The sequence below is a fragment of the Coturnix japonica genome, chromosome 1, assembly GCF_054131305.1.
Source record: "Coturnix japonica strain WE chromosome 1, WE-NBRP24, whole genome shotgun sequence".
Lineage (NCBI taxonomy): Eukaryota > Metazoa > Chordata > Aves > Galliformes > Phasianidae > Coturnix > Coturnix japonica.
Genome location: NC_140663.1, coordinates 59,003,525 through 59,021,860, shown reverse-complemented (window position 1 = coordinate 59,021,860; position 18,336 = coordinate 59,003,525). Strand labels below are relative to the sequence as shown.

General features: G+C 37.0%; 1 protein-coding gene across 2 annotated transcripts; it reads right to left on the bottom strand.

Annotated features, from left to right (window-relative positions):
- Positions 1-682: 682 nt before the first annotated feature.
- DRAM1 (DNA damage regulated autophagy modulator 1) lies at positions 683-17,647 on the bottom strand. Of its 2 annotated transcripts, XM_015867487.3 has the most exons (7): positions 17,121-17,647; positions 11,331-11,398; positions 10,405-10,547; positions 7,432-7,609; positions 6,351-6,409; positions 4,072-4,164; positions 683-1,895 (listed from the first exon to the last, which is right to left on the bottom strand). In XM_015867487.3, exons 1-7 carry the CDS (start codon positions 17,288-17,290, stop codon positions 1,851-1,853), a joined length of 756 nt encoding a protein of 251 aa, XP_015722973.1. In that variant the 5' UTR covers positions 17,291-17,647; the 3' UTR covers positions 683-1,850. The 2 variants fall into 2 exon arrangements, with proteins under 2 accessions (XP_015722973.1, XP_015722983.1); XM_015867497.3 differs by lacking the exon at positions 4,072-4,164.
- Positions 17,648-18,336: the final 689 nt, after the last annotated feature.

Sequence of the window (18,336 nt, the reverse complement as noted above, 5' to 3'; positions counted from 1 at the left end):
AATTTTGATTTTAGCAGAAAAGATCATTTGTATTCATTTGCTTACTCTGAAATGTGGTTTGCTTTACTAAAGGCTGAACTTCAAGTTAGCATGATTTCTTTTGCCCACTTAAAGAGTTTCGTAAACTGATGAGTTTACATCACATCTTATTCGAAATAAAACTTTCAAGCTTCTTATACCTGAGTTGGAGAGAATTAGGAATAAAAAGCCAAAGAAATTTCACACTACAATATCATAAAATCATAGAATCGCTAAGGTTGGAAAAGACCTACAAGATCATCCAGTCCAACCATCCACCTATCACCAATAGTTCACATCAAATATATGAAACTCAGTCTTAGCTTGGCCTTTGGAAATAACAGTATGTCATTTCATGGCTGGTATACAGTTTCTGATGAGCTTTAGGCCAAGGAATATGAACACTTAACCAGCAAAACGTAAGTCTTGCATCTGATCTACACTAGATTTTATTTTCAGCACAATTGTAACTATAAACCTGTGTGGGGTAACCCAAAAATTGCAGAAAGCAAATCTGTCAGCGGAAAGCATTATTACTTTAATTATTTGGAAGAACTTATTAAGAAAACATGGATGCTTTTAAGTTGTGAAACAGATGAATTTATTACAGTTAAAAATGCCCACTAAAGGAAATACCAACAAAAGACTAGTCTGAAGGCATCAGTCTCCAAAAAAAACCGTATTTATTTTTTATCTCAGGGAAAATTAGAAACTGAAAATCATCAAAATTACTGAAAAAAAAAAATAAAGGGGGGGGGTTGAGGGGTGGGGTGGTATTGATTGGTAGCCAAGTGGTTAATGTGTTAAGTGGAGGTAGTGAATCAGCCCATGAAAGAACGTTTTGCCTTCAGATGCTGGTAATGTGTGACTTCTCAGTTAGGCCCTTTCCAAGTACTCCATTACAGAAGTGCATTAGTAGCAGTAAATATGCCATATCTTAACCACAGAAGCTCTCCAGGATTATTTTTCCATTTCTATACATATATCATCCTCATACCCTTAGAACTGAATACACAAAAACTACTGTTGTCTCGTTTTCCATTCATTCTCAGTGACTTTTTGGAGACCATCATTGTAGATTAAAGCAAAGACTGGAAAACTTCTGCTCTGTATTAACCAATTTTTTTTTAGTACATCATACATAAATGTAAATTTCCTTCCCATTCCACTTCAGTTTTGAGCTTCCTATGGCCAGCAATGCATAAAATAGGAAAAAAGGGGGCAGACTTTTACAGTGTATATTGTGCAGAGATGATTAGAAAACGTTTTTCAAGCAGTATAGTTTAAACTTGTAGGATTTGTGTGCACTATCAGAAAGTTGTAGTATAATGTCCCAGTCAACTCACTGCAAATACCGAATCTCAAAACAAAGATGTCGGCTTTCGCTGCCTTGACAGTCCTTACAACTGAAGAGTAGGAGTTCAGGTTTAGTGTTGTTTGTTGTCCTTAAACTTTCCAAACTGTTCCCAGGTTGTATTTTCTCAAGTTTAAAACCAATGCAACTTATCAGACTTACAACAAATGCAAATAAACTACGGCTCTGCCCAGAAGGGAAGAGCAGAGGAGGTCCACGTCTTCGAAATGTTTCTATAGGTTACTTCTATTGCAGTATTTTGAATACATAAGACAGTATAAAAATTACAAAATAATGCAAAAAGAGCAGAAATATTGCTGCTGGTATTTAAAATGCTTTGGTGGGTGCCCTTAAAGATGTTGCAGAATTAATGGTGTGTGTTCTTCATAGAACTTAAAATCCCTGCTCCTCTGCAATGTCTTCCATAAGTAAAAAGAAACAGAATATTCATCAGCATAAAATACAGCTTTCTCTGCTATCAGGATTCTTCGTGTATTTCTGTTGATATCCTTAAAGTAACTCTCTAAAAGAAAAATAAAAGAAGATCAGCTTAAGAGAAATTATTTTTACAGTTCTGTGATCTACGGGGAATACAAGGAATTATAACAACAACAACGAAATCATTTTAATGTAACGTATTGTGAGGAACATTTAAAAATAAAGGATTATTTTTCTCATAGTCTTGTGTTTGGTTTTCTGGAGCACTGATTAAGACAAAAAAAGAAGAGAATGTAATTAAAAAAAAAATTTTGTCACTGTCAAACATTAACATTGGATGCCATGCTATTTTATAGCATGTAAATTAAAATATACACATTTTATTTAGTACAATTATATTGCTTTCTTTTATTTATTGAGGTCGTGATGTTGTATATAGTTAAGCTTTCAGTGTCTTAGTTCTGTGGTTTGAAAGAGAGCCACTGACTAAGTTATTCTCTGAGTACTGCCATACTGACTATAAATGTATATCTATCTCCAAGGTGTGACTTCAGTGGTAAAATCAATGCTGTCAGAAATGTAATCATCAAATTGTGATGGACTGGAAGTACATACAAGAGAAGACAAGTGGTAAATTTGATGGTGTATGTATTTCTGAATGGTACTTGAATACTTTTTGTCAGTTTTGGAAGACAATTACAAGCTTTTGATATATTTCATTGTGCAATTTTGGACAATTACTTTTTTTTTTTTCAGTACATTTATTTCAGCGTAAACTGGCCTTCATTTTAATATGACAAAAGCCTACAGCCATAGTCTATTCAGTATTATTAGTCACAGAATCACAAAATCACAGCATGACCAGGGTTGGAAGGGACCTCATGGATCATGATGCTCCAACCTCCCCACCACAGGCAGAGCTACCAACCTCCACATTTAGTACTAGACCAGGCTGCCCAGGGCCCCATCCAGTCTGGCATTGTCCAGGGACAAGGCATCCAAAACCTCTCTGGGCAGCCTGTGCCAGCACCTCACCACTATCATTTTTAGTTGAAAATCCATTTTTGCATATGGTCATGAAAGTTATATATGGATTATATATGGATAAAATACATATGTATGTGTGAACTATTCACACACTTACCAAGCATGTGAAGAAGCAAGTTATGCTAATTACAAAGTTTTATGTGATCTCATGTCAAGTTTCAGTTTTATGACTTAGAAGGCTCTCACTATTTTCCTTACAGCCCCATCTCCAAAAGTTCTAGTTACGGTTTCCAGCAACTTATAGTGTCACCAGTTGGCTCACATGTGTAATCCTAAGTAGTTCTACATTTATGTGAAAGACCCGCATATGAGATACAATGTCCAGAGTGATTACGAATGATTTAGTTCTCAGTTATGATGTAAAACAGCATTACTGTCTATTCTACCTCGGGATGACACAGCTAGGTTATGGGGAAGTCATATATCCAGAACTCTGCAATGGGCAAGGAAACCATGATCTTCCTAAGATGTACAGTAACATCTTCAATAGGCATTTACTGCAAGCATTGTTTTTTGATGTTTTTTCACAAGATTTTCTGCAGAATTTAAGCTTTAATATTTATAGCACTTTATATCCCTGCACTGAATGAAAAAGCCATGAAACTGCAGCTAAAACATGGTGGGTAAACAACAAAATATGGAAAGAATAGGCTGAAGAAACTAAACTCAAGTCACATAAAAGTGTTTTCTTTTTAACTCATCTAAAATTTTCTCTTCCTTAAAGTCGGGTTTGATGTATCACCAGAAACTGAAGTCACTCCAGCTACCCAAAACGTTTTCATGTTAGTACTATTCAAAATGTACTTGATATTCTTCACATTATGAGGGAACATGTATCAAAATATGTAATTCACTGAAAGAAATGAAATAGCTACATTTGAAATAAAGTGCATTATTATATAAAATAGCTCAGGTAGAAAGAAACAGAGCTTTAGTTGCAGCATTTATTTTGCTATTATATTCTCTTTTAAGGGTCTCTTTCTACAAAGCCATTTTCAAGATCAAACACCTTTTAAACTGATTTATAACACTATTTTTTGTTTTAAAAATACAGAGGAAATACATTCACAAGGTAGGCAGAAATCAGTTCTCTGAGAAAATTTGTTTCTAGATAGCTTTGGTATTTCTAGCACAGATAAAGAGTAGCAATTTTCTATTGCATTTGTTACTCAATTCATAGTTTTCAGTTGCTGCTAAAAGATTTAGATACCAACCTGAAAATCTTTAATGAATGTTAAGAAGAAGAAGACGAAACCAAAGGCCACTGTCCATTCACAGATTGCACTCATGAAATGATAAGTATAATCCTGATGGAATGAGGCACAAAATAAATTTTCAGGAAAAAAAAAAAAAAAGCAAAAAAAAAAAAGCAGCTAAAAAGTAACTGTCAAATGTTATTAAAAAATAAATTAAAAAAAGCTTGAGAATACAAAGCCTCATTGATGTACATGGCAGAAATATGGAATATTTTGAAGAGGGACTGCTTACATTTTGCCATTAAACTTTTCTTATTATTTTGCATGGGAAAAGGAGATTCACAGTAATATGAAACTTAAGAAAGTATTGTGTAAACAAATTCTGATCGGTGACAAACAGCTAAATATTCCTGGTTTTTTTTGTCTGCAGCATGAAAACAGGTTTTATTATTATTATTACTTTTTGCATTTAAGACTTCTTCTAAATCTGTAAACACTAACGATGAATGTTGAAAAGGTTTTATTCCAGGCCACAAATGAGATAGTCTTACACTGCCAACAGGTAGTACGGTGCTGGGAGTTCACAAGTCTGTCAGAAGCTTAGCGCTCTGAGGCTTTGAAAAAGGTAATCCCTAAAAGACAGTGTGTGAGTTGAGAAAGGAATCCGTATGCTTCAAATGATAAATCACATGGAGAGATGTGTTACAAGTTTATATGATGGGATCCTGGTCTCTTGTTTAGGAGCTCCAACTTTACAAAAATTAAACAGAACAGTACTATTCAAATGCATAAAGATACATTCAAATGCATACAGCATGTATTGCTCTTGCACAAAGGAAAAAATAGAAGCAATAACAAGCCTACCAATCTTACAAGCAAATTATACTCAATAGATTCAAGTATGTTTCTTTTCTGTCAAAGAATCCATTGTGCTTGTTTATGAATAGTTTGTATTGTCACCAAATTTTATGCTACTTTATTTTGAAGGGAAATACAGTCTGATTTCATATGTAAAATCACATGTATTTAGTTCACGTCTAGATAAAGATAGATATTTTTAAATAAGAAACATTTCAAATATTCAACAAATATTCTAAAACTTGTGACTCATCATCCTAATGACTTACTGTGTAAAAGTTAATGCAGATTTCATTTGTAGCAAATAGTACATTCATCAAGACTGTATACATCCCATTAAGCAATATGTCTTGTGCATGGCTATGGAAATGTATAAGGTATCTATCATGTATAAATGTATAATGTGTAAGAAAATTAGTTAGCACAAGATCAGAGCATATAACTTTCACCTGAAAAATGTGTGTTCATATGTAAAGAATATCAAAGTGCCCATATTCAAAGCTTTTACTAAGAGTCACTGAGTTCAGTGGTACCCGTTACAGGAAATCCTCACTGCTTTAAAAGGGATGGCAACCATTGTATGACTGCTACTTATCATGGAAAGCCCTATGTAATATCACACAAACAGAATGAGAATAACAAATACGCCATCTTTTAAGAAAAAAACATTTTTACATTTCAATTAAAAAAAAAATAAAACCAACAAAACAAACCTCAGGAGGTAGTTATTACTAAGTTTATCTGGCTTTTGAAATACATTTACCAAATGTTTGCTGTTGAAATACATTTACTAAATCTGCTTTTATTAAACACTTAAAGCTGGATAAACTCTCTGTATTACTTGATTTTTTGAATATCTCCCTGTGGGAAAGTTTGTCTAAAAATAAAACTTGCCCTTCTTAATAATCATTCTGATAACACCAAAAGCCATTCAAATACCTGATACTTACCTGAGTATGTTTTACCTCAACCTCCCCAATGTTTACCGTGCTAGTAAAGATTAACTAATAAGGAATGATAGTAAAAACTAGGAGAAGAAATGCAGGAAAAAAAAACCTTGAAAACGTCAGAATCAAATTGGTTCACCTTTGTTCCATGTGTGTGATTCATTTTCAAGAACTGTGACCATAGAAGGAAGTAGAACAAATCATTACCAGAACATTTGTTTTTACACTGTTTTCTACCAGTAAGTTTCTAGTGCCTAGTTAAAATGAAAGTCTAACTATCTTCAGTTTAACCCATCCATGATTTTAACTAGCTGCAATTTGCTAATGAAGAAATGACAGTAAACTAACAAAACCAAAGTGACCTTCTTTTTGTGAGAATGTACTCTTCAAAGTCTCTGAGGGGTGTGTAATGCTTTACACTTTTAGACAAATACAACAGAATTCTGCAAATAGTGTGAAACTCATTAAGTTGGCTTCCTAATGGAATTTTACCTTTTCACTTGGAGTCCAATCAATTTTTGTCATGGAAATTCTTGAAGCAAACACGATCACTGGGAAAAAAAGCAGCGTAAAGGAAACTATAAAAGTTAATGAGTGATAGCAAAAATGCCTGCTTATAAAAATAGATTCCATTCCCCTCTTCTCTAGTACAAGAGATCCTGAACAACCAGAATATCACATCAAAATGTTAAAACAGTAAATGAAGTATATTTTTAAAAGGGAACTAATACTAGCAATCAAAACATACTTCCAAACAATGAAGGTCTCATGGAGTTCTTCCAAAATACTGAGAGTACGGGCAGACATTCCAAAGCATAGCTCAAATTGATGGGTGAAGGCTATTGCAACAGAGCAAGGGAAATGAGCTCAATTTCTATAGGTCCCACAATAAGGACCTTGATACATTTGTATAATTTTCTCTCAGGGTTGGCTCCCTCTTTAAAAACGCTTCACAGCTGCTGAAAATAAAAGCACACTGCAGCTGGATGACATGATAATCTGCTGCAACCGGTTTTAACACTGGAATATCATTTAAAATCTAATGAAATCAATGGGATGACTCTAATTTCAGTGAGCTGTGGCAGAATCCAGTAAGGGCATTGAGTGTGTCTTTAGGCATGTAGTTAAGTCAAATAGCAGTAAATGTGAACTAAAGCATCTGCTAAGGCTTGAAGGAAATCTTATGTATGCCAACATTGTTTAGAATGTCTGTAAATTAGATTTTCTGTAGAAGTGGTGCCCTAGCTTTGCAGGTCTTCTACAACCCTCTATAATGAAGGAGATGGGGAAGCTGGCCTAGCTGACTTCCTGATGTTCCTTCCTATCTGAATTAATCTGTAACTCTATGAAGAGAACCAGGGCATTGGTACATCTTTCTGAAATGACCCTGAAGTTTATCTTTATGCTATTAACAGTGTTTTGACAAGGTATCTGCATGATAATAGAAGAAATATTTGAGAGTCCTAAGCAAAGACTGTAACCTCATTTTAATCCTGTATTAGCAATGGTGTAACCTCAAAGAAAGATCATGAAGACATAAAGGGAAAGCAGTGAGATGCACTGTAAAGGATACTGGGAATGAAAGAAATGCATGATATTACAGATATGAGCATCCTTATGTGACACACAAAATAAGTGTTCCATTGTGGGCAGGACTTGTAAGAGATTATAGATTGAAGTGTTATGTACACAACACCACAGCCAAATGCCACCAAAGCTCCTATGTCATGGACACTGGGAACAGACAGCTCCTGGAAAGAGAATCAACACAGTGGTTAGCCGTTTATTTCTGCCATTATATGATCCAGTAAACACTGCGAACACAGCTATATTATGCTGAGCATGTAGAAGAAGCAGGAAACTGTCTCTTCTCCCAGTAGTCTGCATAGAGAAGAAAAAAGAAGAAAGAGTAGCTCAGAGAGGTAGGCTAACCTTGTCCAAAGCCAACAGATCAAATTCAAACACAGAAAAAGCACAGATCATTTCTAGTGCCATTCAGCAGTTGGTTGTTGATGATTTCTGTTTTCATGAGCAGGAACTGGCTTGTGTTTTTCTTAAGACATTCTTATACCCCCCTTTTCCCTTTACTTTGCTGGAGATTTTCATTCTTTTATGTTGAAAGTTGAATCTGCATTTGTATGGCCATTCTCTTAACTAATGGTGAGGTTTCATGGCAGCGGATCTGAACCCTGACTGCTACGGCTTTGTCTCCTACACTTCAGTAGACAGTCACAAGGACTCAGGAAATGAATCAGCAGAAAACTGGTTATATATTAAAAAGAAGGGGAAAAAAAAGTGTTACCTAAAGTAAGTTATTGAGACAAAGATCTTCCACTGTCAGTCTCTTGAATTATTCAGTCCTCTTGCTCTTATTCTTTAACATATCAACAGTAATCTTTATTCAGTTTCCACAACAGGTGAAAATATCACTAGGTTTGGCCCGGAGTTTTGTAAAAATCTAAACATAGGCTATTCTCTCATTTAAAACACTAACAAGTAAAAAATCTTGTAACAAAACAGTTTGAGATTCCAAAGAAATTACTGTGTTCTACATGGTAAAAAACAAACAAACAAACAAACAAAACCAACAGGAAAACCAAGTTATGCTATCTTGGAATCCAGCATCAGACAGAGAAATTAGCTTAAGATTTGTATTTTCATGTCTTTTCTGTCCAGAGGCCACTGTATTCGTTTTCTTTTAATGGGGATTATGTTCACATGCTCTGCTTGATTTTTTTTTTTTCCTCTTTGCCTTCTTTTTTCTACTTTCCTCCCTTCTATCTCTCTGTGATGTATTAAATTCTGATATACTTTAAAGCATGTTTCTCACAGAGGCACTGCAGTGGTCTCTCATCCATACCTGGACTTTCTTCTCCTCTGTCCCAGTTTTTGCATTCCATGCAGAAATGACAGTATTTGGGATAAAAAGCATAAAGCATAACTGCTGGCTTCAGACTTATATACAACATGCAGAGCTTTTCTAGTACAGCTCTCAGTCTTGCTCCTTTCAAACTGGCACAGCTTCCCTAAGATACACATTACACATAAATCCTACAGAACTGCAGGATATCTTGCTACATCTGGTTTGGTAAGCCTCCTAAGTCTTCTAGTCCAAGACAGTGAGATCTCTCTTTAATCATGTTTAATGTCCAAAAGGCAAAGACAAACCTACTGAGACCCGACTTCCTGCTTTGCCTTATTCATTAAGAGCTACAAGGCTTTTCCTTCTATATCCAATTATATTCTTAAAGCTATGCTTTCACTGTCTTTCATTTCCACATCAGGCATTTCATTATTCAAAACAGACAATAAACACTTTATTCGTGACCATTACTTATTATCCCAGAACATCTTTTGATTTTAGAGAATTCACTGCTAGGGTTTCCTACCACCCTTATTCTCGCTTTTATTACATGTTCAGAGGGCAATAAAGTTAAAATCCCATTCCACCTAGCATACCTTACCTCGCAGCAAACACATGGAAAATTTTCCTTGCAGCTAATCATGCTGCTTAAAACTCATCATAAGTAGCATTAGATTTGTGTAAGTGTACATCTTACACATTTCCAGCAGTATTTCTGAAGTCTTTTCAATAAACCAGGTATTTTGCTTAGGGAAGAGTGAAAATGAAGTGATGCCCGGAAATGTCATTCATTTCTACTACCATACTTGAGTATGGAGGAATCTATGAACAGGCAAGGACAGCCAATAAAGGTTAGATAAGAACTAATGTTGTTACTGTCAGTGGACCCCTTCTGAAACACTAAGAGCAAAATTTCTGCTTCTCCAACTCTCCAAATTACTTAGCATGTCTTATTTACCTTTTCCTTATTTAAGCTGAGTTTGTTGTATATTTTAGACCAGAACACTGCTACCCATCATCTGATTTTCTTTGTGCCACTTATGAATGTGAGAATAGATATTTAAAAGCAGAATAATATGAAGTGTCTGTAGCATTTGCTTTCTACATGCACTGCTTGGAGATAAGAATAAAAACAGCAAGATAGCAGTCTAAGACAGAGAGGTTTTAGTTTGGAAATAGAATGTCAATTACATTCAAAAATTTTATTGGCTGCTGAAGCCCTCACAATCTTTATTTTCCACTCCTCTACACTTTGTCACATCATTACATGAGCATAATGTTCTTTACCAAAACATTTCTAGAAGTAGACCATCCTTTAAAGGAAATATTTTAGCCATTCCCAAAGATTTAAAGGCAATATCTGAAGCTACCTGCCAATGAAACATGATTGGACTCTGAGATGAAGAATGTATATGTAGTATAAAGTTGTTTTCTAATACAGGCATATTACAGGATAAGTGCACATTGAACCCCTTACTGACATAGCTATGCAAGAAAAATAGATTGAGTTCAGAGAGTTAAACCAAATCTGTAATTTTAAAGCTTTTTCTGCACAAGAAAGACATTCTTTCTCCACTTGCCAAATATCCACATTAGGATAATGTTAACCATTCAGATCTATTTCATTTTTAACTGCTAAAAAAAACCTTTAATTTTAGTTATGATATGAAAATGTGATCATACCTGAAAAGTTGCAACTATCCCCATTCCAGTACAACCCATCAATCCAATACACAATGAAAACATGTTGCATGAAGACCTAACAAAACGCAATGATTCATTTTGCTTCTCTATTATTAAATATCTGATATACATTGTAATTGCACCTGAAAAGAAAAAAAAAGAAGAAACATTTTTCAATGTTCATGTATCTCTTATATTTCCATATCTTGCCCTATAACAAATCTGCAGCCTACATGACCCCTATGTGCAGCTCACTCCTAACAAAAACCTCTTCTGAATTAGAAGATCATGGTTTATTAGCATGTCATAAGTAGTAGACCAGATTCCATGAAAAAAAAAAAAAAGCAAAGCTGTAATCCAGTTTGATAACACAGAATATTATTTCTACAGCTAGGAAAATAAACCACTGTATGTTGTTCATGTACTAAGATATTAATGAAGTTCAACTAGGCAGTATGACAGAATGAATCTCTTTGAAAAGGTAAAATGTGGGATTTTACTCTGATTGGAGGCCATCACAGAGTCCATACCCACAGTTACACAGCTACTGACCCTCCTTCCCCTAGAAGTAAATAAGATCTGCTAAACTTTCTCATTCAAGATAAGCAGATACAGTAGAGAAGTAGTCATCTTCACAGAATCCAAGTGTTACTTCAACACCATTTTATCTTGCTGCAGCATTCTTATACCAGCTACTCTGCACTGATGAAATGCTCTTATGAGACAGAAGGGCCACTAAAGTGACACTACTGGCAAGCACCTGGCCCTCTGTATGAGAATTCCTTACCACTGATATACCATTAAATGGTTATTGAATTGTAGAGTATGTTTTATGCTGAATACTGTATATGTAGTCCAATACAAGTAAAGAACATTTGCAAGTTTACAATTCTTTACTGTGTTCAGATCAAATAGCTTATACATACCTAAAAGTGCTGAAATATTGATCATAAAACCAAAGACACCACTTTCAGGAGGTTTAGTTCCAGTATCACTAAAGGAAGAAGAGAGAAAAGAAATTAAAGGTTAATTGACATATTTAAAACATAAATTAGATGCACAAATGAAACCCCAAGAGGAATGTAACAGCAGCATGAACTGCTGTTATGTATGTAGCACATTTAAACACTTTTAAATGTTACCTACAGCATACTCAAGCTCTATTTGTAGTACTGAACCTTTGTTTTCAGAAAGAAATCACATATTTTGAGCATAATATTTGAACTGTATTCCTTCCTCTTCTGTATGCAATATGCATAGATGTGTCAGATTGCAATGGTTTGATCATAAATTAAATACATTATTATATAAATGATATTTTATCCACTAAGCTAACGCTATGATAAACTTACCTAGTGGCATTCAGTGTGCTAAAATGTTAGAGAATTGAGCTTAATTTCCTAACAGTCCTAACACAGGGCTGTACCCCAGAAGAACAGTTGTGCTCCAACGCCTGGGAATATTCCTGGGCATTGTTTAATTTTGTAATGTAGATACAGCTTAAGAGTACTCTCAGTCCAAGATGTTGCAAGTTTTTTTGCTGAAGCAAATTGCTCTTACATTTGAAAATCAGAAGTTCTCTGGGCCAGAGAAATGAAGCGTGAGTGTAAGAATATCCACAGAATGTATATACACAAGTACATTCATATGAAAAAGTCATCTTTAAAAAACTTATATTGCCTAGAAAATAGAATACCTTCATCACAGAATCCTTTTCCTTCTCTTTTCCCTACATAGGAGTTAACACCCATACCAGAGAATGCCTTTGCCTGGCAGGATGGGCATACTCCTGGGAGGACACAAGTTCAAGTCCCCTCAAGTAGGATTCTTGAGATTATGTGAGCGCTCTGTGTAAATAAGAATACAGCAATGCCATCACTTCTTTGCATTATTTTTTCTTGTCTAAAACACAGCCAGCTGAGAATATCTATTAGGTCAGACTCTATTGGCCAAGTCAATAGTAAGTAGGTACCTCATAAAACCTTACATAATTTGGGTGTGAGTTTCCAGTCACTCACCACTACTGAGAGGCTGTGGTATAATTTACTCGTGAGTAAATTGAAGTAACATGGCTGTTATTATAAACAAAGGCATCCAAGGAACACTACTCTCATAAACATGGGGAAGGATTTTAGCTAATGCCAAAGTTCAGAGGAAACTGAACATAGACTCTGAGAACGAAACTTTCTCTTAGGTATATGATGAGGCAAGTAGGTACTAGCTAGAGATTTTCAGTGTTTCATGAAGTTCCATCCTCTTCATTCCAACAGTGAGGTTGGATTAGTTTTTATGCTGGATATCAAAACCTACCGCTGAACACAGACAAAATGACGGGTTCTCGTCATGAGCAGCCAAAAGAGAAAGCTCTCTCTGCATGCTTTTAAATAAAGATGTTGGCAACTTTGTTAACTTCAAGATAGAAAATTATGGCAATACCAAAGCTACATTATAATAATCCCTTTATACGTTACAGAAGCATTTGAGTTGCTAATATGATTTATAAGGAACGGAAGGAAGCTTGGAACCCAGGGAGAACCCTTTTCAATTACAAGATGATGCAAAGCAGAACAATCTTTTAATTCCATTTTATTTGACAGCTTCCAAATGTTCAGACAACAAAGACTTGGGACACTCCAGTTTTTTGACAAGTTTCTACAACTTCTCAAGCATTAAGAATCCTACTAATACATATTTTCTTGGTGTCATTCCTTCTGAAGACTTGTTGCAGCTTGTATCCTGTATTAATTTTTTCTCTTAGATATGGAATTGATGAAAACAATACGGCAATTCTTATTATTTTGTTTGACGCTTCTGAAAACCATCTTAATCCTTGCTTTGTTTGGCCATTTTTTTAACCTTGAACTTCACATCTTTTCCTCATCTTTCTGGAGTGTTTTCATAAATACAGCCGAGGACTACATTTAAACAGTGGGCCACTTGTGACAACCTTGAAGGACTTTTGCAAATCAGAGGCTGCTCTATGCTAAGTACGGGATTGTGATCACTTCAAAGCTTTTGAAGGGTGTAGGTGAGAAAAGAATGGAATTGGAACATGTAAAGAAAACAACCATTTGGAGTTCTTGGAACACTTCACCGTAAGAGCAATCCAAATAAGCTGAAACTGCACAGATCTCAAGCCATTTTTTCAACTAAAGCTTTTCTTAAGTAAAATCCTTATAGGTGATGAATTTTGCTATTGTAGACTTTCAAACTCAATGAACTTAGAAGTATGCTTTCAAGTTACTCCATACTGAGAATATTATATCATATCTGCAATATATTTAGAAAGTATTCAGTCTTTCTAGTGCCCTATTTTCAACTAAAAATATCCCTAAGACTAAATGAATAATTAGATATATTTTTACTTTAATTCTGGTCTGACACTTTGGGGAAAAAAATATAAAAATATTCAGTGATAGTAACTGTCTTTTAAAGAAAAGGAAGAAAGAAAAAAGCGTATGTGAAACAAAAACTTGTGCTCGTTTATTTGCAATTATGCACAGGTGAGCAAATGAGAAATGTAGTACGAGAATGACAGTAATTGAATCACCAGCTCATGTAGCCGAATTCTTCCAAGTCCAATGGTCTTTTAAAGACTTAAAGTAGAGCAGGTGGCGAAGAAATATTTTAGGGCCAAAAGACTCATCATCATATTTTATGTATAGGCATAATAAGCTATTTCGCTCCAAACTAAAGACTTAAATTACAAGGTAGGAAGGCTATTCTGACATTGGCGCAGTTTCAAAGGCAAATGTAAATGTGGTCTTCCTCTCACTGAGGCAGCTGCCACATGATAAATGAATACAGTGAACAAGTTACCTGAAGGCATGCATAGGTTACTCAAGTATCTAAAGAATTTGAGAAATGTTGAACTGAAAATTGTCAATACTTGGCTCCTTTGTCCAACAGGAATTTCCCCATGCAAATCAATTTCATTTAAGACATTGCATAACTGAAATCTTGCGACATTCTTCCTCTTTCTTTTTATCACACAAAGTTTCACAAAATCACATTCTGAATCCCATGATTCAGATTTTCAGCACAAAGCAGTGATGTGCAAAACAAGCGTGTGAACTATGAATACTGGGTGGGGAGGAAGAACTGTATTCCCAAGTGCACCTTCTACAGAGATCATATATCTGGACCATACATTTTCAGAACTATTTAAAATTCACCCTCAGTCAGTGTAAAACTTGAGTAAAATGTTGTGTTAAAAACTATTGAAATAAGCAAAACATCTCTTAAGGAAAAAAAAAATAGAAGTGTTTTGCTAGATAATGCAAATGGCCTGAAATACTGCATTTGTTTGTTTGTTTGTTTGTTTTATTACTGAAAATGCCTTAACTGTCTTGTTTGCTTTATTGTTATTATTATTATTTATCTAATTATTATTATTTATCTAATTATTATTATTATTAAGGTATATGGATATTTATAGTTATTCCTTAGCTAAAGGATGAGAATGTTTTAGGGTGTTTCTTTTGTACTGTTTCGGTTTAGTTTTTCCAGTTAGGTATTACCTGCACACAGCTTCTTTCTGATTTAGCTATGGCACTTAGTTGTGATACCTTCATCAGAGTTTTACATCGGTGACTTGTTGGTTTGATCTGCAGCTTTAAGAATCACACAAGCAACATCTTTGCTGTTAAAAACTTAACCGTAAATACAATTGTACATAAAATATGCCCTATTCACTCATGTTTTACTTGGCATATACAGCAACAACAGGAAACACTGTTTGTCAAATTTCTTATTATAAAACCTCAAAGTCTTTCTGAGCACAAACCATGTACTGAGTGTAGACGCCGTTACACCAAATGATTTATTTTTCTTGGATAACACAGGACAAACTGTATTTTTGTGCCAGTAAAACTGTATATAATCAGAGGAGAGAGGAACTCTGAGTATGATTGTTGAGGCTATAGATTATATTTCCATGTACAAGAGCAAGGCTTTCTAAGAGCTGTATTTGGGTAGAAGATCCTAAGAAGGATGATATAAACATGAAGCCCAATTTTCTTTGTCTCAGTTTGAATAAAGCTCAGCTTTCTTGTATGTTGCAGTGGGTTGCACCATCTAAATTGCTTATATTAACAGACCTTAACTTTCAAGCAAATTTAAGTGTATGTACAACTCAGGTTAGCATGTGTTCATAGATTCTGTCAAGGAATTTGACATAGATTTGTGTTGAAACATGTAATTGTAAAGATTCTTTCTTCTCTCAGATTTCTGGCTCACCTTTAATCTGTTAAGAGACAAATGCTAGTAATTTCTCTATTGGGATTTAAATGTTAACTGTATATAGGCAATGATTCTTACAAAACTGTGCTTCAGTGACTAAGACAATGGGATGGTATGGAACTGAATAGAATGGAAAGGAATTGAATGAATCAAAATCATAGAATGGCTTGAGTTGGAAGAAACCTGAAAGATCATCTAGTTCCAACTCTCTTCCTTGGACAATGTTGCAAACCACTAAATCAGGTTTCCCAAGGCCCCAGCCAACCCAGCAATGGGTGCCTACAGGGTTGGGGCGTCCACAACTTCTCTAGGCAGCCTGTGCCAGTGCCTCACCACCCTCTCAGTGAAAAAAAAAATAAAAATCCTACTAACATCTATTCTAAGTCTAATGGAATTGAATGGAATGAAATATAACGGAATAGTGCAATTGATAGAATTAACAAAGATCATTGAGTCCAACAGTCTGATCCCTTTAGGGCTAACCAAGCTAGCAGTTTCCAAATACCACTTAAAGACTGGCAGACATGGGACTTTAACCACCTTGCTGCAAAACCTGTTTCAGTGTTTGACCACTCTTATGATAAGGAATTTTTTTTTTTAGTATCTAGACTGACTATGTTTCTGGAGACTAAATAATAGAAAGAACATAGAATATAATCATAGAATAACTAAGGCTGGAAAAGACCACTGAGATCATCCAGTCCAACCAGCAGCCCATCCCCACCATGCCCACTGACCACATCCCTCAGTGCCATATCCACACAGCTCTGGAACACCTCCAGGGACAGGGACTCCATCACCTCCCTGGACATCCTGTGCCACTGCAGCACTGCTCTTTCTGAGAAGAAATTTTTCACTAATATCCAACCTGAACCTCCTCTGGTGCAACTTAAGACCATCACCTCTGTGCTATCACTGTTATGTGGGAGAAGGAGCCAACTCCCGGCTCACCACAACTTTTCAGGTCATCGTAGAAGAGTCTCCCCAGAGCTGCTCTTCTCCAGACAGAACAACCCCATTTCCCTCAGGCACTCCCCATCAGACTTGTGCTCCAGACCCCTCACATCTCCACTGCCGTTCTCTGGACACCCCACATATTTCCCGGGTAGTCTTCTACACCCATTGCTCCTATGGTGTAATTTCAAAAATGCCTTTTGTTGTTGTTGTTGTTTCCTAAACAAGCCAGTTGTAGCTCTCCAAGACACATCACCATCTGTTGCACTTTGGACCAGTTCTGGAGTTATGCAAACAAACAAAAAACCCTCCCTGCATTTACATTACTTAGTACAGAGCATTCAGCTTCAGTTTTCCTAGGACCAGGCCAGCAGCACACCTCAGCTCCAGCCAAAACCTCTTCCAGACCCTACTTTGCACATGTGGCAGCACGTAGCTCCGAGGGGGCAGGATGTGAAGGGGGCAGCGCGGGTGAAGCACGGTTCTGCCCGCGGACCCCGGCACCCCCGAACCTTCCTCACCTGATGTAGGGGACGAGCGGCTCCACGTGGCCCGCCAGCACGGCGATCACATAGGAGATGATGAAGGCGGCCGAGGACCAACAGACAAGCAGCGCGGGCACGGCAGCCACCCCGGGCATAAAGCACAGCATCTCCCGCTGCCGCCCTGCCCCGGGCATCGGCGCCCACATCGGCGGGGAGTCACCGAGGCCACCTCGGGCCGGCCCCACCCTCCTTCCTCACGCGTGTTTTCTGCCTCCAGCTCGTTCGGGGATCCCCTCCCCACCGCTCGCAGCCTGCCCTTATCACTTTCGTTTTCCTCACAGCCGCCCCGCCCGGCTAACGGCCGACAGCGGCCAACGGGAGGCGCGGGGCGGTGGGCAGCGGGGGAGCGGAGGGAGGCTGTAGGTTTTGAGGGCTGGTTTTGGAGCTGCCCTCTCTCCACACACACACACGTTCAAAACGGCTCTGGTCCACTCACTGCGCGACATCATGCAACGTGTGTGGGGTTTCATTTCCACTGGGTTTAATTCCAGCTCGCACTGTTCCATGTTCTTGCTTTGGTTGAAGCCGAAGCTGTGAACAACCACTCCAGTTTATTTCTGTTTGCTTTGACTGTACGTGTTTGTCTGCATTCCGGACTAACACCCATGTGCACGGCCACCGTTCCCAAAGGTGAGTGTGTGTGGTGTTGTGTGGAGCCAGCAGCTGGACTTGACGGTCCCTGTGGGTCCCTCCCACCTCAGGGTGCTCTGTGGTTCCGTATCTCTATCACCCATCTCTTCCATCTCCTTAAAAATCTCACACAAGCTCCACTTTCAGTAGAAATACCCTATACTGAAAGCATCCTCCTAAGGTAGGAGCTCAGTGCTCCCTTTGGAGACACAAGAAACCAAGACACCCAGCATACCTGGGTGTAAGTATAGAGAAGTAATGGCACAAACTGCTCAACAGCTAAGACTGCAGATGTGTTAAAGGCGTATCAAATGCCTTTTGGAATAGAGCACTGTTTGTATTCTTGATGTGTAACTTGAGTCTAATATATCGCTCATACTCCACAGTTACGCTGGAACACCTTCACACACACACAAAATAAAGCCCATTCGTTTTGATGGTGGCTAGTTCTGTGCTGCTTTGCAAGAGGGGTGTTTTAGGTGTAGGAAAAGCAGGGGCTGAGGAGAATTAAAAATAGTAATAAAAATACCACAGTTAATCTTTCCATAGCCCATCTATCTCA

Excerpts from the sequence above, each read along its gene's own strand:
- DRAM1 (XM_015867487.3), bottom strand. The coding sequence starts at position 17,290 with ATGTGGGCGCCGATGCCCGGGGCAGGGCGGCAGCGGGAGATGCTGTGC. Across the intron at positions 10,548-11,330 it reads CAATATTTCAGCACTTTTAG|GTGCAATTACAATGTATATC; the intron begins GTATGTATAAGC and ends TTTTCTTTTCAG. Across the intron at positions 1,896-4,071 it reads CATTCATTAAAGATTTTCAG|AGAGTTACTTTAAGGATATC; the intron begins GTTGGTATCTAA and ends TTTTTCTTTTAG.